The 21540-nt window shown below is 49.5% G+C and overlaps 1 protein-coding gene across 1 annotated transcript in view; it reads right to left on the minus strand.

Moving 5' to 3' along the window:
- LOC311356075 (puratrophin-1-like) overlaps positions 1-18986 on the minus strand; it is a 23694-nt gene extending 4708 nt beyond the window's left edge. The window contains exons 1-18 of the mRNA XM_084475856.1: positions 18861-18986; positions 14808-16013; positions 14302-14419; positions 12917-13010; positions 12471-12554; positions 12110-12217; positions 11728-11880; positions 11102-11250; positions 10228-10366; positions 9596-9721; positions 8298-8489; positions 6998-7465; positions 6464-6646; positions 6177-6226; positions 5208-5457; positions 4708-4797; positions 1187-1411; positions 153-320 (exon numbers count right to left, since the gene is read on the minus strand). Of these exons, the coding sequence (XP_084331982.1) occupies positions 153-320; positions 1187-1411; positions 4708-4797; positions 5208-5457; positions 6177-6226; positions 6464-6646; positions 6998-7465; positions 8298-8489; positions 9596-9721; positions 10228-10366; positions 11102-11250; positions 11728-11880; positions 12110-12217; positions 12471-12554; positions 12917-13010; positions 14302-14419; positions 14808-15897 (3687 nt within the window). The 5' untranslated portion in view covers positions 15898-16013; positions 18861-18986. The remainder of the gene's footprint in view (positions 1-152; positions 321-1186; positions 1412-4707; positions 4798-5207; positions 5458-6176; positions 6227-6463; positions 6647-6997; positions 7466-8297; positions 8490-9595; positions 9722-10227; positions 10367-11101; positions 11251-11727; positions 11881-12109; positions 12218-12470; positions 12555-12916; positions 13011-14301; positions 14420-14807; positions 16014-18860) is intronic.
- Positions 18987-21540: the final 2554 nt, after the last annotated feature.

Consider the following 21540-nt stretch of genomic DNA (forward strand, 5'->3'; position numbering starts at 1 on the left):
AGAGATATAGAGATAGAAGGAGAGAGAGAGATAGGAGAGAGAGAGAGAGAGAGAGAGAGAGAGATAGAAGGAGAGAGAGAGAGAGAGATATAGAGATAGAAGGAGAGAGAGAGATAGGAGAGAGAGAGCGAGCAAGAGCCAGTGAGGAGGACCTTGAAGGAGTGTTTGTAGAGGAGGTCCACCCCTCCCTCCACAGCTCTGGGTTTACTGAAGAGGAGCAGCTCCTCGAACAGGAAGACGTGACGGAGGCTCTTCTTCCTCCCTGACAGCACGGTGAAGCGGTCCTGGCGCAGCAGCGCCCCCTGCTCCTTCAGGTTCACCTGAGAACACGCCGGGTGTGTACTTTAACAACACACCGTCCATAGCACCTGGAGTATACACACTGTGTGTAGATGAAGATAGGTTTGATGCATCCTATGCATCGTATACAACAATATACAACGATATAGCGTAATATGGCTCATCGTTTAATTTTGTATCGAGTGTAGTATTGTATATAGTGTGATATTGTGCATAGTGTAGTATTGTATATAGTATGGTATTGTATTCAGTGTAATATTTAAATGGTGTAATATTGTATATAGTTTCGTATTGCATATACTGCAGTATTGTTTATAGTATAGTATTGCACAAAGTGTAATACTGTATATAGTATGGCATTGTTTAAAGTACACTGCCTCCTTGTGTGACTTTTCCTAAATTACACCATCATTAGTCTATTTAAATAAAGCAATAGGTGACGGACTACCATTGATCGAAAAGCAACTTAGCTTTGAAAAGGAAAGTAATTAGAATGTTTATTTTAAACATTCAACCTCTGTCCTAACAAGTATAGCATTGTAAATGGTGGAAAATGTAGTATTGTATATAGTGTAGTATTGTATATAGCACTGTCTATAGTATAGTATTGTCTCTAGTGGATTAGTACATGCTACACGTGAACCTCCTACGATAGTGCCATTTGATTGGTTCACTATCTCGGGATATTGGGCAATATCCCGAGATTGAGATCTCTATCTCGGGATATTGTTTTCAACGTGTGACGGTCGTCTCGTCACGCTAATAAAAACAAATAAACCAGCTAATAAAAACGAATAAATCCCGGCAAAAAGTGTCATCTTGTTTATCAGGCTCCGTGAATAGTGAGGAAGAGCCTTAACTGTTAAACATGGCCTCATTAACTCACGTCACAGAGGCGGATGGCGTCCATGGCCAGCAGGTCGTTGCCGTGGCGCAGCTGGAAGCTGATGGTGTGAGCGGCGGCCTGCAGCGTGTTGAAGCCCTCCTCCTCGGCCGGGCTCAGCTGCTTCAGGAGGTCCTTCAGGAGGAGCGCGTACTTACTCATCCTCTGGATGGGCTTCAGCAGGTAGGAGGCCAGGTCCAACCGGTCCCCCAGGCTCAGCTGCTTCACCTGGGGCCCGCGGGGAGGGACAGTGAGGAGAGAGGAGGGACAGTGAGGAGAGAGGAGGGACAGTGAGGAGAGAGGAGGGACAGTGAGGAGAGAGGAGGGACAGTGAGGAGAGAGGAGGGACAGTGAGGAGAGAGGAGGGACAGTGAGGAGAGAGGAGGAGAGAATGAGGAGAGGAGGGAGAATGAGGAGAGGAGGGACAGTGAGGAGAGAGGAGGGACAGTGAGGAGAGAGGAGGAGAGAATGAGGAGAGGAGGGACAATGAGGAGAGGAGGGACAGTGAGGAGAGAGGAGGAGAGAATGAGGAGAGAGGAGGGACAGTGAGGAGAGAGGAGGGACAGTGAGGAGAGAGGAGGAGAGAATGAGGAGAGAGGAGGGACAGTGAGGAGAGAGGAGGAGAGAATGAGGAGAGAGGAGGGACAGTGAGGAGAGAGGAGGGACAGTGAGGAGAGAGGAGGGACAGTGAGGAGAGAGGAGGGACAGTGAGGAGAGAGGAGGGACAGTGAGGAGAGAGGAGGAGAGAATGAGGAGAGGAGGGACAATGAGGAGAGAGGAGGGACAGTGAGGAGAGAGGAGGGACAGTGAGGAGAGAGGAGGGACAGTGAGGAGAGAGGAGGGACAGTGAGGAGAGAGGAGGGACAATGAGGAGAGAGGAGGGACAGTGAGGAGAGAGGAGGGACAGTGAGGAGAGAGGAGGGACAGTGAGGAGAGAGGAGGGACAGTGAGGAGAGAGGAGGGACAGTGAGGAGAGAGGAGGGACAGTGAGGAGAGAGGAGGAGAGAATGAGGAGAGGAGGGACAATGAGGAGAGAGGAGGGACAGTGAGGAGAGAGGAGGGACAGTGAGGAGAGAGGAGGGACAGTGAGGAGAGAGGAGGGACAGTGAGGAGAGAGGAGGAGAGAGGAGGGACAGTGAGGAGAGAGGAGGGACAGTGAGGAGATAGGAGGGACAGTGAGGAGAGAGGAGGGACAGTGAGGAGAGAGGAGGGACAGTGAGGAGAGAGGAGGGACAGTGAGGAGAGAGGAGGGACAGTGAGGAGAGAGGAGGGACAGTGAGGAGAGAGGAGGAGAGAATGAGGAGAGGAGGGACAATGAGGAGAGAGGAGGGACAGTGAGGAGAGAGGAGGGACAGTGAGGAGAGAGGAGGGACAGTGAGGAGAGAGGAGGGACAGTGAGGAGAGAGGAGGGACAATGAGGAGAGAGGAGGGACAGTGAGGAGAGAGGAGGGACAGTGAGGAGAGAGGAGGGACAGTGAGGAGAGAGGAGGGACAGTGAGGAGAGAGGAGGGACAGTGAGGAGAGAGGAGGGACAGTGAGGAGAGAGGAGGAGAGAATGAGGAGAGGAGGGACAATGAGGAGAGAGGAGGGACAGTGAGGAGAGAGGAGGGACAGTGAGGAGAGAGGAGGGACAGTGAGGAGAGAGGAGGGACAGTGAGGAGAGAGGAGGGACAGTGAGGAGAGAGGAGGAGAGAGGAGGGACAGTGAGGAGAGAGGAGGGACAGTGAGGAGATAGGAGGGACAGTGAGGAGAGAGGAGGGACAGTGAGGAGAGAGGAGGGACAGTGAGGAGAGAGGAGGGACAGTGAGGAGAGAGGAGGAGAGGAGGGACAGTGAGGAGAGAGGAGGAGAGAATGAGGAGAGAGGAGGAGAGAGTGAGGAGAGAGGAGGGACAATGAGGAGAGAGGAGGGACAGTGAGGAGAGAGGAGGGACAGTGAGGAGAGAGGAGGGACAATGAGGAGAGAGGAGGGACAGTGAGGAGAGAGGAGGGACAGTGAGGAGAGAGGAGGGACAGTGAGGAGAGAGGAGGAGAGAGGAGGAGAGAGGAGGAGAGAATGAGGAGAGAGGAGGAGAGAATGAGGAGAGGAGGGACAATGAGGAGAGAGGAGGGACAGTGAGGAGAGAGGAGGGACAATGAGGAGAGAGGAGGAGAGAATGAGGAGAGAGGAGGAGAGAATGAGGAGAGAGGAGGGACAGTGAGGAGAGAGGAGGGACAGTGAGGAGAGAGGAGGAGAGAATGAGGAGAGAGGAGGAGAGAATGAGGAGAGAGGATGAGAGAATGAGGAGAGAGGAGGGACAGTGAGGAGAGAGGAGGGACAATGAGGAGAGAGGAGGGACAATGAGGAGAGAGGAGGGACAGTGAGGAGAGAGGAGGGACAGTGAGGAGAGAGGAGGGACAGTGAGGAGAGAGGAGGGACAGTGAGGAGAGAGGAGGAAAGAATGAGGAGAGGAGGGACAGTGAGGAGAGAGGAGGGACAGTGAGGAGAGAGGAGGAGAGAATGAGGAGAGAGGAGGAGAGAATGAGGAGAGAGGAGGGACAATGAGGAGAGAGGAGGGACAGTGAGGAGAGAGGAGGAGAGAATGAGGAGAGAGGAGGGACAGTGAGGAGAGAGGAGGGACAGTGAGGAGAGAGGAGGAGAGAATGAGGAGAGAGGAGGGACAGTGAGGAGAGAGGAGGGACAGTGAGGAGAGAGGAGGAGAGAATGAGGAGAGAGGAGGGACAGTGAGGAGAGAGGAGGAGAGAATGAGGAGAGAGGAGGAGAGAATGAGGAGAGAGGAGGAGAGAATGAGGAGAGAGGAGGAGATAATGAGGAGAGGAGGGACAATGAGGAGAGAGGAGGAGAGAATGAGGAGAGAGGAGGAGAGAATGAGGAGAGAGGAGGAGAGAATGAGGAGAGAGGAGGGACAGTGAGGAGAGAGGAGGAGAGAATGAGGAGAGAGGAGGAGAGAAGGGACAATGAGGAGAGAGGAAGAGAGAATGAGGAGAGGAGGGAAAATGAGGAGAGAGGAGGAGAGAATATATATAGGAGAGGCGTAGGAGGTAGGAGAGAGGGGAGGAGGAGGAGAGAGGAGAGGGGAGACGAGGAGAGGTGAGACGGGAGAGGACTAGGAGAGAAGAGAGGAATAGGAGAGAGAAGAGGAGTAGGAGAGAGGAGAGGAGTAGGAGAGAGGAGAGGAGGAGAGAGGGAAGGAGAGGGGAGAAGAGAGAGGAGCGGAGTAGGAGAAAGCGGAGAGGAGAGGTTTGGGAGAGAGGAGAGGAGGAGAGAGAGGAAAGAGGACAAAAGAGAGAAGGGAGAGGAAGGAAGTATGAGAGAGATGAGAAGAGAGGAGGAGAGGAGAGGATAAAAGAGAGGGTAAAGGAGGAAGGGAGAGATAGGGGCGAGAAGGAGAGACGGGGAGAAAGGAGAGAGTGGAGGGGAGAGGAGTGGAGCTAATACAGGTCAGAATAACTGATCTGTGTGTGTGTGTGTGTGTGTGTGTGTGTGTGTGTGTGCGTGTGTGTGTGTGTGTGTGTACATAATTACCCTAAAGAAGGAGTTTCCATGGCTAGCCAGCAGAGCGTCAGACTTGGGTTTGTTCTTACTGTAGAGCGCGTACAGTCCAAACTGTTCCTTCTGTATCAACACACACAGAGCAGTTGGTGTGTGTGTGTGTGTGTGTGTATATAGTGTGTACGACGGTGTGTGTGTGTGTGTGTGTATACAGTGTGTACGACGGTGTGTGTGTGTGTGTGTGTATATAGTGTGTACGACAGTGTGTGTGTGTGTGTATATATAGTGTGTACGACGGTGTGTGTGTGTGTGTATATAGTGTGTACGACGGTGTGTGTGTGTGTGTGTGTATAGTGTGTACGACGGTGTGTGTGTGTGTGTGTGTATATAGTGTGTACGACGGTGTGTGTGTGTGTGTGTATATAGTGTGTACGACGGTGTGTGTGTGTGTGTATATAGTGTGTACGACGGTGTGTGTGTGTGTGTGTGTATACAGTGTGTACGACGGTGTGTGTGTGTGTGTGTGTTCGTACGTGTCGTAGGAAGCACTGGGCCACCCTCAGCGGGTGCCTCCAGCAGGCCTCCAGCTCCTTCAGGAAGAACTGGGCGTGGAAGTCCAGGATGTTCTCCAGGTTCCCGAAGACCACGCAGCGCTGGCCGCGTAGCTCCTGGGGCAGGTCGGCCCGCTCCATCTCCGGGAAGTACTGCTGCGTCACGTAGCGCAGGGAGCGCACGTACTCCCGCTCCGTGGACACCATCTCCTCCACGATGTGCTGCTGCCTGCTGGCGTAGCGTTAGCGCGACGGAGATGGTGGTGTTAGCGGTAGCGTTAGCACGACGGAGATAAACGCGTTAGCACGACGGTGGTGTTAGCGGTAGCATTAGCACGACGGAGATAAACGCATTAGCACGATGGTGGTGGTAGAGTTAGCGGTAGCGTTAGCATGGAAGAGACGATAGCGTTAGCATGGAAGAGACGATAGCGTTAGCATGGAAGAGACAATAGCATTAGCATGGAAGAGACGATAGCGTTAGCATGGAAGAGACAATAGCATGGAAGAGACGATAGCGTTAGCATGGAAGAGACGATAGCGTTAGCATGGAAGAGACGATAGCGTTAGCATGGAAGAGACAATAGCATGGAAGAGACGATAGCGTTAGCATGGAAGAGACAATAGCATTAGCATGGAAGAGACAATAGCATTAGCATGGAAGAGACAATAGCATGGAAGAGACGATAGCGTTAGCATGGAAGAGACAATAGCATTAGCTCAAAGGAGATGATTTGTGTTAGCGTGAAGGGTAAGGGAGCATTAGCGGTAGCATTAGCATGAAGGAGACTACTATTAGATACTGATTTTATTTTTAGTACTATTCGGTACTGAGAGGTTTTAGTTATGAATTAGCTAAGTATTGGCTACCATTTAGTAACTACAATATAGACAAATGATGAAGCATGTGAGCTGTGATGTGCTGAACACTAGGGGGGGGGTCACCCTCACCTGGCCTTGGTGCAGGGTGCAGTACTTGGGGAGGGTGTGGTGGATGGGGGCTGGCTGGGGGTGGGGGTGAGAGGGAGAGGCAGGGTGGGGCTGAGAGGGAGAGGCAGGGTGGGGCTGAGAGAGAGAGGCTGGGCGTGGGTGGGGCTGAGAGAGAGAGGGAGAGGCAGGGTGGGGCTGAGAGGGATGGGCTGAACCTGGGTGGGGGTGGTGGGGGTGATGGGGGTGATGGGGGTGGTGGGGGTGACGGGGGTGATGGGGCTGAAAGGGGGGGGCTGCGAGCGGCTGACCTCCAGACCTTTGATGTGGACCCCGGTGTTCCCCCTGCGGGGGGGCCAGGCCGGGCTGGGGCTGAGCAGGGGGGAGGGGGCGTAGTCAAAGCTCTGGGACTTGCGGAGACCCCGCCCCCTGCTGGGCGCCTCGAGAAGGAGGGCGGGGCCGGGGCTGCTCCACCCCTCGCTGCCCCGTCGCCACTGAGAAGGCGGAGCCGCGTGATAGGAGGGAGGGTTCATGGAGGAACGACGGGTCGCATGGGAGGAGGGGGAGGGCGCATGGTAGGGGGGCGGGGTCACCGGGGAGGAGGGGGAGGGCACATGGTAGGGGGGCGGGGTCACCGGGGAGGAGGGGGAGGGCACATGGTAGGGGGGCGGGGTCACCGGGGAGGAGGGGGAGGGCACATGGTAGGGGGGCGGAGTCACCGGGGAGGAGGGGGGAAACACAGGGGAGGAGGGGGGAAACACAGGGGAGGAGGGTGGAAACACAGGAGAGGAGGGTGGAAACACAGGGGAGGAGGGGGGAAACACAGGGGAGGAGGGTGGAAACACAGGAGAGGAGGGGGGGGTCACTTGGTAGGAGGGTGGGGTCAAAGGGGAGGAGGGGGGGGTCACTTGGTAGGAGGGTGGGGTCACAGGGGAGGAGGGCGGAAACACAGGGGAGGTAGGAGGTGCCACCGACGCGGTGGCGGTTCGGAGGAGGAGGGAGGAGGTGTCGGAGGAGGCGCCGAGCAGGAGTCGGTCTCTGGTTCTCAGGGCGGCGTCCATCTTCCTGTGGAAGTCCTGGTTGGTCTCCTGGTACCACTTCCTGGAGGAGGTCCAGAGCTGGAGGGGGACCGACCCCGCCAGCTCCTCAGCCTCCGCCCTCATCTCGGTGAAGCGCTGCTCGGGGATGGGGGGGTGCTGGCAGCGGTAGCTCTCCAGGCGGCCGATCACGGCCTGGCACGTACCCGCCTCGGTGCAGTCATGCATGGGGATGGTTACCAGGTAACGCAACCCCTGCAACGCTGAGTCATACGCCTGGGTGAGGGAGGGGGAGAGAGGGGGAGGGAGAGAGGGAGAGGGAGAGAGGGAGAGAGAGGGAGAGGGAGAGGGAGAGAGGGAGGGAGAGAGGGGGAGGGAGAGAGAGGGAGAGGGAGAGAGAGAGGGAGAGAGAGAGAGGGGGAGGGAGAAGAAGAGGGAGAGAGAGAGAGGGAGAGGGAGAAGAAGAGGGAGAGGGGGAGGGAGAGGGAGGGAGAGAGAGAGGGAGAGGGAGAGGGAGAGAGGGAGGGAGAGAGGGAGGGAGAGGGAGAGAGAGAGAGGGAGTGGGAGAGAGGGAGAGGGAGAGAGAGAGGGAGAGGGAGAGAGAGGGAGAGGGAGAGGGAGAAGAAGAGGGAGAGAGAGAGAGGGAGAGGGAGTGGGAAAGGGAGAGAGGGAGTGGGAAAGGGAGAGAGGGAGAGGGAGAGGGAGAGGGAGAGGGAGAGGGAGAGGGAGAGGGAGAGAGACAATTTGAATACAGGGTTTCTGCAGGTTTCAACAAGTTACATTTAAGTCTTCCTAATAACTTTTTAAGTCCATTATGAAAGCAATTCAAGACCACAAGTGACTTGCATTGACAGCATTACAAGTCAAAGGATATTCAAGGATATGTCTTCAATGCTTTGATACGACTGATGTTCGTCTACCCCGTGTTAAGTCCACAGCACTTTCACTTTTAACACTGCAGAGGTCACTTATAAGAGTGGCAGTAATCACTGTCAGTGCAGAACGGCTGGTGCTGGGGCTGGACTTTGGTGAAGCTCCCAATGTAAAAACAGTATTGGGTGATGGCATGTTTCTACGGTGACTTTATGTAGACATAGGCTCCACCCACCTTGTTGCAGAACTGGTAGAGGGAGAGGGTCTTGTGGAGGCGGGCCCCGGTAGCCTCCACGCCCTCAGAGAACTCCTGCATCTCTGCCCTGAGAGACTGAACTTTGACCCTGTAGGGCTCCAGCAACGGTGAGGACAGGTCGTCCCATTGGTTGAGTTTCTGGAGAAGACCCTGCCCCTTACGACAGACGCGCTGACAGACACACACACACACACACACACACACACACACACACACACACACACAGGTAAACAGAAAGACAGGTAGAGAGACAGACAGGTAAACAGATGGACAGGGAGAGGGACAGACAGTTAGGCAGACAGTTATTTATATATATATGTTGTGAAGACGTCCCAGTCAGACGTCTTCACAACAACACAATAAAATACCATAAACAACAACACAAACATAATGCTACCAGAAAGCCTGTATAATAAGATGAGACTTTGTGTTTTTTACAGTCTACATCTTGTGAAGGCAGAACGTTCCAGAGTCTAGGTGCACTAGTGCAGTGGTTCTCAAATGGGGGCACGTGTACCCCTGGGGGTACGTGAAGGCACTCCAGGGGGTACGTGAGATTTAAAAATATACATCTTTTTTTAAAAGTAGCATCCATGCAAAACTCCTTTAAAAATAATTATTTCATCAATATTTCAGGAAAATATAAGTATAAGTTCATAAAATTAATTTTATATTCAGTAGGCTATTCAATTTCATTATCCTTAAAACCCAGAGTCTCCCCCATACCAGGATGGTTCGACCCGACCTGTCATATGCCACCTGGCATCACCTGTCAATCACTTGGATCAACGATGGCGTCGTGGTTGAAGTGTAGCAGCAATTCTTTAGAAAACATGGAGGGACAAGTGGCAAAGGAGGCCAAAACAAAAAAGCTTTGCGCTGGTTAGGGGGTACTGGTTAGGGGGTACTGGTTAGGGGGTACTTGGCTGAAAAAATATTTCACAGGGGGTACATCACTGTAAAAAGGTTGAGAACCGCTGCTCTAAGGCACCTTTTGTCGGGGCGGAGTGGGTAACGACACAGGTAGAGGTGTGGGTCAGAGGAGCTCAGGATATAGGTGGGGGTTAACAAACATGTAAAGGCTCAGACATACTTTGAAGCGTTCCGTGTCTTTGGAAGAAGAAGCATGCGCGTTAGGAAAGGGAATGGCATTCCCACGCGATTCCTCACAAAGCGTTCAAAGGCGCGTAAAGGCTTCACCATATAAGGCTGCAGGTGATCAGTGTGTGTGTGTGTGTGTGTGTGTGCGCGTGCGTGCGTGCGTGCGTGTGTCTTACGTCAGCAGTGAGGCGGAACTGCTTGAAGTCCTGCTGTTTCTTGTTGATCTGCTCCAGAGAGGAACCCTCCACCTCGCCGAGAGGCCTGAGGCTGGGGAACCCCACCTGCTGTATCCACCCCTGCACCTACACACACACACACGCACGCACGCACGCACGCACACACACACACACACACACACACACACACACACACACACACACACAGCTATAATTCTTGGGTCATTAATTCATTGGGTCATTAGTTAATCCAACCGGTTATACATTCGTACCTGTGAATCGTTACAGCCCTAATAGGTACCATTATAAAACCGGTACCGTACTGTAGTTAAACCCTACTTAAGTACGTGACTAAGTGGTTAGGGATTGGGAGGCACTTCACTTCAAAGGGAACCGTGCACGAACTACTCGAGCCGGCGTGAACCAAATGTTATGTTATGTTAAATCTGCTCTGGCTCAAGGCACCATGAACTGCGCCTCTCTGAAGTGTTGAAGCCCCGAATGTTGAGCGCACGACCTGCGCGTCGACGCCCGTGTGACGGCAGAACGGTGACTCTAAGGGCCGCGGCCACGGGTGGACGGTCCGCACACACATAAACGGCTGGGTGAGGGGGCAGCCCCCCGGTACAGACCTGGCTGAAGCTCTGCTCCAAGCGGCTGAAGGCCAGGATGAAGTCCCTCTGCCTGCCCCCGGCATTGCAGAGCTTCACCAGACCGTGGATAAGCTCGTCCACCTGTTGGTAGAGACCCTCCACTCTACCCACCGCCGCCCTGACACGCACGCACGCACGCACACACACGCACGCACGCACACGCACGCACGCACGCACACGCAGGCAGGCAGGCAGGCACACACACACACGCACGCACACACACATACACACAAATACATATTTCAATAGTCAACTTTAGCTTACACATGAGTTAAATATTGGTGATACATTAGTAACATATTTGTAACACATAAGTAAGATATTAGTTACACAATTAGTAACACATGTTTTCTTCTTGAATGAAATCCAAACCAGAACAAACAATCACAATCAGCGATGGCTGTTCTGTCCTGTCAGTCAATGGATCAATGGATAGTCATAGGCTGTTTGAGGAAGTACACACTAGTCTCTAATGCCAACCCCCTATAGGCTGTTAGAGGAACTACATGTTGAGTTCATTTGGTCCGTGTGACCTCACCCACCCACGTCCTTGAGGGTCCGAACTCTTTGTAAGGAATCGCATAAACGCTTAAATGCCTGCTTACCTTTTCTTATTCTTGATATTTATTACTTTTTTATATTTATTATTATATGGCGGCATTACGGCCACCAACTGGTGAGAAAATCTCAACGTGAGACTCAGAAACATAGGGTCATTGCTGCTGCCTGCATCAGACAATAGTGTGTGCGGTTATAGTGTGTGTAGGTGCATGGTTGTGTGTACGTGCGTACGTGTGTGTTAAGGTCTGCATGCTGTATGTGGGTGTATGTGGGTGTGTGTGTGTGTGTGTACCTGTAATCGTCTGTCTGGTTGAAGCCGCTTTCCTCCCGACGGAGGAGACACAGAGAAGCTCCGCCCTCCTTCTGTAGGTCAACCAATCGGCTGTCCTGAAGAACGTTGCTCATAACACACCTGTACCTGGCCAGCGACACCTGCACCTCCTGGGGGAGGAGTCAGTGAAGGGCGGCATTAGCTCAGGGGGTAGAGGGGGTTGGCTGGAAACCGCAAGGTTGCTGGTTCGATCCCCGGCTCCTCCTAGCTGAGTGTGGAGGTGTCCCTGAGCAAGGCACCTAACCCTAACTGCTCCCGACGAGCTGGCTGTGGCCTTGCATGGCTGACGCCGCCGTTGGTGTGTGAATGTGTGTATGAATGGGTGAATGTCAGCCAATGTCACCCCCAACGTATTGACACAAAGCACTCAAATCAAACCATTTTTCTTGTATAGATGAAAAAAAGAAGAAAAATAAATACATTTAATTAATAAATCGTAAGCATAATATAGACTGTGGGAGGGGTGTGGCTTCAGTAGAAAATAGGAGGGGTCTTGTCTAAATACCTAAGTCGATTTTGTGATGGGTGTGGCCTCTATAGTACGGGGAGGGTCCTCAGTAAATAGTGGGAGGGGCTTGTGTACACACCTCCGTAGACTGCGGGAGGGGCGTGGCCTCTGTGGAATGGGGGAGGGGCGTGACCTCCTCAGAAAGGGGGAGGGGCTTGTTCTCCAGGCAGTGGATGTTTTTCTGTAGGAGGCCGATGACGTCCTCACACTGCCTGGTCAACTTCTCCACGAGCTGGAGAATTATAATGCGAATGTAAATTATGTAAATAATGAACAAATATGACTTATAATTATAAACAAGGCTCAAACCATGAGCCTCCACAACTACAACTCAGACTATTATAAATTGAACATTTTAACCAACATGTGGATGACCAACAACCAGTGTGTGCGGGTGTGTCCGTGTGGGTGTGGGTGATTCGTTGTGTACATGTGTGTGTGTTTGTTTGTGTGTGACGTACTGATCTGAAGGAGAGCCAGCTCTGGTGGCAATAGCAGAAGGAACCGTTCATCTCCAAAGGGAGCTGAGACACATCGACAAACCTCTGGAGACACTGCATAGAGACCACCTGTAACACACACACACACACACACACACACACACACACACACACACGCACAATGTTAGGCTAGATAATGTTACAATAGATTATTTATGTGTTACAGTAAATCATTTGTTAATAGATTTGTTGTAGATAATGTGTCACAGTCGATAATGTTACAGCTGATCGTGTGTTAGATTTGTTTATGTGATGCAGTAGATTATGTTACAGTAGACAGAATGTTCACTGTGTGTAGAGGGAGGCTGTGAGTACGCAGTACCTGAGAAGCAGCGGGCCGGTCCATATCTAGGTCATCTCTGTTAGCCAATAGCAGCACGGAATGAATAAAACCTGGCACATTTTTCTGGAAATGGAGAGAGGGTAATTGTGAGGTTTGTGGGAGTGTTTGTATGATTGTGTGCATGTGTGTGTTTTTGTGTGTGTGTACCTGCAGGTAAAACATTGTGTGTGTGTGTGTGTGTGTGTGTGTGTGTACCTGCAGGTAAAACATTGTGTGTGTGTGTGTGTGTGTATGTGTGTGTGTGTGTGTGTGTGTGTATGTGTGTGTGTGTGTGTGTGTGTGTGTGTGTGTGTGTGTGTGTACCTGCAGGTAAAACATTGTGTGTGTGTGTGTGTGTGTGTATGTGTGTGTGTGTGTGTGTGTGTGTGTGTGTGTGCGTGTGTGTGTGTGTGTGTGTGTGTGTGCGTGTGTGTGTGTGTGTGTACCTGCAGGTAACACAGTGTATGTGTGAGGAGTGGGGGAAATGAGGAGCTGCGGACGTCCACCAGCACCGTGAGTCCTAAGGCCAGCACTTCCTTCCTGTAACAGAGGAAGCAGCGTTCACCACGGCGGTCTGTAGGTTCACTGCCTGCGCTGAATCACTGACCCCCCCGACAAACAAACTCGTCACCATAAAAGACTGAGAATAAGATTTGCTTGTCGGTTCATGTCAGCATCAGCCAATCAATTTGATAGAACATACATGTTCATACATGAACATACATGGCAACGAGTAATGAAGATGGCCCAACTCGAGGTGGCGGCACCAAGCATGCATTTGAAAATATCACTGCACACAATTGGATAACACTACGACCAATCAGAAGAACACAAGTATCCAGACCAGCGGAGCTAACCAATAGATAAGACTCTTGCTGTATCCGATCGGTAAAACAGCAACGCTTTTGGCCCCGCCTATACCAGATACACCGATGTGATTGGTTAATGTTCTGGGCCAGGGGAATCGGGGAGTGAGTATGTTGCTCGTTCCCAGAGTGACTCGCTGAGCAAATTCAAATTGTGCTCTCGCGAGAACTCTGGATTTCCAGGGTAGTGTATAGGCTGAACTGGGAAGAATAAAAATGAACAGTACAAAATAACGTATGCGCATTGCTGTTGAGACGCAAATAGTTTTTTATGCCAACGAAGAGTGGTTGGCCCACTATTCCACAATCCACAATGGATTAATAGGGCCGGTGAGAAATGTGTGTTCTCGCTCTGACAGTAACAAACGAGGTCAAACACTACGTGACCAGTGGAGCGCAGGTGTGGGTGTAACGCACTAGACTGTATACTGTATAATACAGGTTCAACTGGCTTTCAATAATTAAAAGCCAGTTGAACCTGTATTATACAGTATGGGTACATTGTTTGAAACTATCGCACACTTTTAAAGAGCCTGAGTACTCGTCGAAATGTTGGAATCTATTGAAGGGGCGCTTATTTACTATGAATTAATGGTTTTAAGTATTTAAAAATTGCATATTAGGCATACAGCATTGTGGGATAGACAATGTGTATCACCAGCAGCTCAGCCTTTACGTTCATCTTTTACACAAATACCCTCATAGAACGTACACCCCTGTGAAATGTTAGGAAGGTATGACGAGTGTGAAAAACCAGATCCCTTCCAAGCCTTGGTTCAACTATAACAATTTTGCGTACATATTAAAATATCGCCGATTCCGTGTAGTAATATTGCCAGCAGCTGGTGCATGTGACATATCACCTCCTCCGTTTGAGCCAGTTCACACAGCTGAACAGATTGTACATGGGAAGAGCGAGCGGAGTTGGCGGTTTCCATTCAGACGGAACAGGACGTTGTGATTACCGGCTGATGGAGGAGAAGTAGAGGAAGATGTCCAGCAGCTCCCTGCTGCTGCAGCGCCACCAAATACTGCTGTTGGTCCACACAGTGACCAGGGCCCCCCCACGGTGGTCTCTGCTGCCTGCGCACACACACACACACACACACACACACACACACACACACACACACACACACACACACACACACACACACACACACACACAAACACAGTTTCTATTGGCCCTGGTCTCTACTGGTCAGACACAAACAGTTTCTATTGGCCCTGATCTCTACTGCCTGCACACACGCACACTAATACACACACACACACACACACACACACACAGTTTCTATTGGCCCTCCGCTGCCGTCTTTACTGCCTGCACACACTCACACACACACACTCGCGCGCACACGCACGTGCGTGCGCACACACACACACACACACACACACACACACACACACACACACACACACACACACACACACACACACACACACACACACACACACTAACTGAACTCACCAGGAAGGCAGAGAACACCACGGGACATCACATGACTGCCGACCGGGAGGTTCCGCCTCCGGGCGTCTGTGAACGGCCTCCCGGTTAACGACCCTGTCAACGGGCCCGTTAACGAGTCAGCGAACAAGTCCTTTAAGGACTCTGTTAGCGTCTCCGTCTCCGCTGCAGGCTGCGGCCTGAGAGCCAGAGGGCGGTGCTGGCTGGAGGAGCCGGTGAAGGAGTGTCTCTGGGTCTCCTCGCTGGGACTGACCAGCGGACCTCCAGGCGCCCTGGGGGGGGTCCCCTTCCCACTCCGTCTTGCTGACACAGGTGTGTGTCCAAGTGTGTGTGCTGCTAAGCCAGGTGTGTGTCCCAGTGTATGTGTAGCTGATACAGGTGTGTGTGTTGCTGATACAGGTGTGTGTCCCAGTGTATGTCTTGCTGATACAGGTGTGTGTCCAAGTGTGTGTGTAGCTGATACAGGTGTGTGTGTAGCTGATACAGGTGTGTGTCCAGGTGTGTGTGTAGCTGATACAGGTGTGTGTCCAGGTGTGTGTGTTGCTGATACAGGTGTGTGTCCAAGTGTGTGTGTAGCTGATACAGGTGTGTGTCCAAGTGTGTGTGTAGCTGATACGGGTGTGTGTCCAAGTGTGTGTGTAGCTGATGCAGGTGTGAGTCCAGGAGTGTGTGTTGCTGATACAGGTGTGTGTCCAGGTGTGTGTGTAGCTAATACAGGTGTGTGTGTACCTGATGCAGGTGTGTGTCCAGGTGTGTGTGTTGCTGAGCCAGGAGTGTTTCCAGGTGTGTGTTGGTAACCAAGGCTGATGCATCGAGTTAGTGAGTGTTGCGGTGAGAGAGAGGGCAGTTCCTCGAGTTCCACATACTCCCCCTCCGAATCAGAACCAGCCTCTGATTGGCACGGGGTGGTCAGGGGCGTGGCCGGGGGAATGGTTAGGGTCGGGGCTAGGGGCGTGTTTGGGGGCCTGGTTATATGAACGGCTTTGGGCATGGCCAGGGGCCTGGGGGTCAAGCCATCCACCCAGGACCCCCTGCGGTGGGGAGCTGAGAGGGAAAGCCCCTCCTGGGGTGGTCCTCTCTGCTCCAAGGCCATGGTGCACAGAGCCCCTCCTGTCACCTCCTCCTGGTCAGCATCATACCTACCCACCGGTAGGCCGCAGGGGGGGGAGCTAGTCGAAGTGGAGCCAGACAGCTGGAAGTCTACATTTGCTGGAGAGAGATAATAGAGAAGATAGAGACGGATGATACTTCCACCGGCCTGCAATGCCTTGTGTATTATTAAATGATTATTATTTCTATACAGCTTCTTTACAGCTGCATTGTGTCAGATTGAGCCCACAGTTAGCAGGCGGAAGATCAAAAAAGCCTCCTCAATAATTCATAGAGTCATTTAGACTCTAACTGGCTGCGCAACTGTGTGACGAGAACCAGCTTAGCTTGGCTGGCTGGCGTGGGTTGGTGGGGTTTTGGGAGTGTTGATAGAAAGACTTTACTATATGTATCATTTATAGGATATGATCTTATTGACAACATTATAACATAACATTTTTTAAATCTATATCGATCCGCATTGTCTTCCGATATGTCCGTTTATATGTTACGTTAATATTGTATATCTTTTTGCCTTGTTCACTGGCAGGTCCAGACAAGCCCAGAGTGACACTAGGTGTCCTGAAGCTGTTCCTGCACAACACACACACACACACACACACACACACACACATACACAAACACACACACACACACAAACACCGCGCCCACACACTGCATTCTTCCACTCCTTGGTGCAGATTTTTCACCTATGGTTACAGAATTCCTCTTATCTTCCCGAAACATCTGAATACCACGTCTTCAGGACAAATGAGCTGACCTGACCTCTACAGACACACCTCTTCAGGGAACCTCTCATGACCTCTACAGACCATCAAATCAATCTCATGTAACGTGTGATTTGACTTCGTTCTAGAGATATATTGTTACATTTTCAATCAAAAGGGAAATGGGATTGTTTGAAGCAAAGCTTGAAAATGATCATAAATGACTTCCCCACAGCAGTATTTGTATTCCCCCACATGCACTGTCCTGGCTCTGCAAGTGGAGGTCAGGGCTGAGGGGAGGAGAGAGAGCGCCCTGCCTTCCTCCTCCTATGGTAAACCATGGAACTCATGGATAATTCATACATTAATAATCAAGTCTTAAAAGACTTAAAAGTCTTACATCACACGTTGTCACCTTGAAAACGTTAGAAATGGTGTTGATTTATTAACGTGATCACCTCTTTATGAATCCTCTACTGTGGCGCATCCACATAAACACATAAACACATTCAACACTAACAGTTTTAGAGCCTGTTCTGTGTGCTTACGAAAATTTGAATGTCGATGGCGCTGTGGCCTGAAGCATCGCTGGAGGGTGAGGAGCACATCCCAAGGACCTGCTCCACCCCAGGATGACATGATATATTTATATACAGAATAAAGGTTATAAATAAAGTTAAGTATAAATAAATAAAGTTACGTATATTTTGAATATCACCGATACATCGATATCGGTAATCTTTTGCTCCCTAATATCGTTATCGTATCGGCCCATAAAATCCAGTATTGGGCAGGCTCTAGTGGTGATGTATCCACCAGTATAACAGTAGTGATGTATCCACCAGTATAACAGTAGTGATGTATCCACCAGTATAACAGTAGTGATGTATCCACCAGTATAACAGTAGTGATGTATCCACCAGTATAACAGTAGTGATGTATCCACCAGTATAACAGTAGTGATGTATCCACCAGTATAACAGTAGTGATGTATCCACCAGTATAACAGTAGTAATGTATCTAGTATGACAGTACTGATGCTCTACCAGTATAACATATGAGTAGTGTGTATTAGTGGCGTGTATTGGTGTATGTAGTAGTGTATCTCGGCTGCATTGAAAAAGAGGACTGCCCTCAATTGTATTTCCGAGTATGAAATATGGGTTGAATGAATGAAAAGTGTGTAGTGTTTATTGTGTGTATTGGCGTGTATATGAGGGTGTATCAGTAGTATGTACTGTGTATATTAGTGTGTATCAGTAGGTTGTATTGGTGTGTATATTAGTGTGTAGTAGCAGTGTATATCATTGTGTATCAGTGGTGTGTATTTGTGTGTATATTAGTGTCAATCAGTAGTGTGTATTAATGTGTAGTAGTGAATATTAGTGTGTATCAGTAGTGGGTAGTAGTAGGGGTGTAACGATATGCGTATTTGAACCAAAATATTTCGGTACGGGTCTAACGGTTCGATGCATGTTTCATTTCGGTACGTACCGAATTAGAATTAAGTTTTTATTGATTATCACACACTCTGTTAGTGTCTTGTCTTGTCCTGATGTTTTGTGTTGAGGACCACAATGGAAATAAGTCCTGGACTTTAATGTGTTTTTATCCTCAATTGTATTTGATGTCTTTTCATTTGTGTAAGGCATTTGTTTGATACAATTTAATAAATCAAATCAAAATCAAATTGTTTAATAAAATAATAAAAACTGCTGTACCGAAAAACATACCGAACCGTGACTTAAAAACCGAGGTACGTACCGAATCGTGACTTTAGTGTATCGTTACATAATAGTGTGTATAATAGTGTGCATCTGTGTGCAGTGTGTAGTAGTGTATATTAATATGTATCTGTAGTGTGTATCACTGTATATTAGATTGTATTACTAGTGTGTAGAAGTAGTCTGAATCAGGTATCAGGTTGCAATCTTCAGGAGATCACTACTTTGAACACACAAAACCTCCAGAAAATCAATGGCTTATTCAACACTGTTACCTTTCTGTCTGCTTACTGCCTGCCTTTCTGCTTACTGATTGTCTACCTTTCTGCTTACTGCCTTAATGTCTTTCTGCTTACTGCCAGTCTGTTTACTGGCTGACATATCATTCTAACACACACACACACACACACACACACACACACACACACACACACACTAGAAAGACAGAGACAGACAGGCAGACAGACAAACACACACACACACACACAGGCAGGTGAAAAGACTCAGGAACTCACCAGGTGGTGGAAAGTGTCCCAAAACTTGCAATATTCCAGGGTACGACCGTATCCTGTCGGTCTGTCTCACAGTACTAGTCTCTGTATGAGTCTCTCTCTCTCTCGGGGCCTGTTGCTATATTGGCTTACCCTGGGATTGACTAGACTTCGCCCACCGACTGGCATTCTATCTACTAGGCTCCGCCTACCAGCTGCCATTCTACTCCCAAGAATGAGCTGCCCCATGTCACTCCTCTCCCTCTCCCACTCCTAAAGTCCTGTCCCAATACGGCACTACTGTAGTGTCGACCACGCCACACAACCCCTGCCTTCAACCAAAAAGAGTAAAATCCTCTCCTGACAAGGTGACCACTACCTCAAGGAGTATCCACAACATGACCACTACCTCAAGGAGTAGCTCCAGATTGACCAGTACCCCAAGGAGTAGCTCCAAACAGAGAGACCACTACCTCAAGTCTAGGTAGTTACTCCTTCAGCCACTAGCTGAAGGAGTAACTCGAGAGTGACCACTACCTCCAGTAGAGTAGCAACAGAGAGAAAGCATTACCGCCGGAGAAAGTGCCAAGCTTAGTCAACTGTACTGTTTTTTAACCCTATCCAGCCAGTAGCAGAATGATCTGACGCTCCTGTCAGAATGCAGGCAGCACTGCACGCTGCAACAAGCATGGAGGCATGCTTGTTGCAGCATGTAAAGAGAACCTCTCTCTCTATCCTCCCTCTCTCCCTGTCTCTCTCTCTCTCTCTCTCTCTCTAGACTGTAGTCCTCCCAGGCTGTGTCGCCAGTGTTTCCAAAGTTCATAGCCACTATATAGGCAGTAAATAGCCACTATGTTGACAGTACATAACCAGTATGTCGTTAGTATGTAGTCACTATGTAGCCAGAATGTGGCCCGAACCCAGCGAATACGCAGCCAGTATATAGCTAGTATGATGCCAGTATGTAACCAGTATGTAGCCAGTACATAGCCAGTAGGAAGGTCATTATGTAGTCAGTATGTAGGGAGAAATTCAGGGAGAAACCATGAAAGCTGTTTTTACATTAGCTGTTTTTTAAGTACACAGAACCAGATACAGAAATTGTCCAGAGTTGCACATTCACACGTGTATCATGTAGCACACAGCAGCACTTTATCCTTGTCAGACGCGTTCTCTGGTGTGGCTTCATTCCTGAATATTTTTTGATCCTCTGTGAATGTTTGGTTGTCATCCTGTGCCGCTTTACAAATGAGCAGGAAGTGGAATTCTATTGTGAAGCGTTGAGTCGAGAGAATAGACGAACGGAGGACGGAGCAACAGGGTTGTGCCACGTGGCGACTCCATGCGTTAGACGTAGTCTCGTATCGTATCTAAATGTGGTTATTGATCGAAACAAGCCGGGATAAAGTTATCAACGATAATGACTAAAGATAGCCACTACAGTCATCAACACTCTTAGCTTTTTAATCTTAATGGAATTAATTAGGGGTGTAACGATACGTGTATTCGAACCGAAATATTTCGGTACGGGTCTAACGGTTCGATGCACGTTTACTTTCGGTACGTACCGAAAAATTATTATTATTTTTTTCGAATTCAGTTTTTTATTGATTATCACACACTCTGTTAGTGTCTTGTCTTGTCCTGATGTTTTGTGGCGAGGACCACAATGGAAATAAGTCCTGGACTTTATTGTGTTTTTATCCTCAATTGTATTTGATGTCTTTTCATTTGTGTAAGGCATTTGTTTGATACAATTTAATAAATCAAATCAAACTCAAATTGTTTAATAAAATAATAAAAACTGCTGTACTGCTGAAAAACATACCGAACCGTGACTTAAAAACCGAGGTACGTACCGAACCGTGACTTTAGTGTATTGTTACACCCCTAGAATTAATAGAAGTGCATTTAACAACAGTGGAGTGTTTGTGGATGATGGCTGGTTGAAGCAGCCTCACCTCAGTCTGAGTCCACTCTGGGGCTGCGGGAGGCTGCACACCTGTTGCACACTGAGCAATCGATGTGCAACAGGTTAAACCAGCCAACGCCACACACGTTCAGGGGGAGATCTCCTGCACGGCAACACAGAGCAGCATCAGCATCAGCATCATTGTCCTGAGTGTGTGTGGAGGTGGCTGGTTTAACAGGTGTGCCACATCACCCTGCCCCAAAATCCAATGAGTAGGGCAAGGTGAGGCTGCCTAAATCAGCCAACACACACACACACACACACACACACACACACACACACACACACACACACACACACACACACACACACACACACACACACACACACACACACAAAATGCAGGTTTCCAGTTATTGAAGTGTATATATCATCATGTATGGTTCTAGCTATGGAAGTGTTTAAAACCACAATATGTAGGTTTCTATAGATGTGTTTAAAACAACGTGTATGTTTCTAGCTATAGGAGTGGTTCAAACCATTTGTAGGATTATATCTATAGAAGTGTTTAAAACACCTCGTATCGATTTCTCGCTGTAAAAATAATGTTATTGATGAGCTAACAGAAAAATAATGATTGACTTTGTCTCGGTTTAGGTGTTAAATACACCAGTAATACTCAATCAGTATTAAACCATGTACACATTGGAATGCAGTAAATGTTATAAATGTTATTTAACTAATATTCGTTAGCTAGCTACGGCATATTATCATCTAAACTGTAATAGTTAT

Source organism: Micromesistius poutassou (genome assembly GCF_964030765.1).
Source record: "Micromesistius poutassou genome assembly, chromosome: 12".
NCBI lineage: Eukaryota > Metazoa > Chordata > Actinopteri > Gadiformes > Gadidae > Micromesistius > Micromesistius poutassou.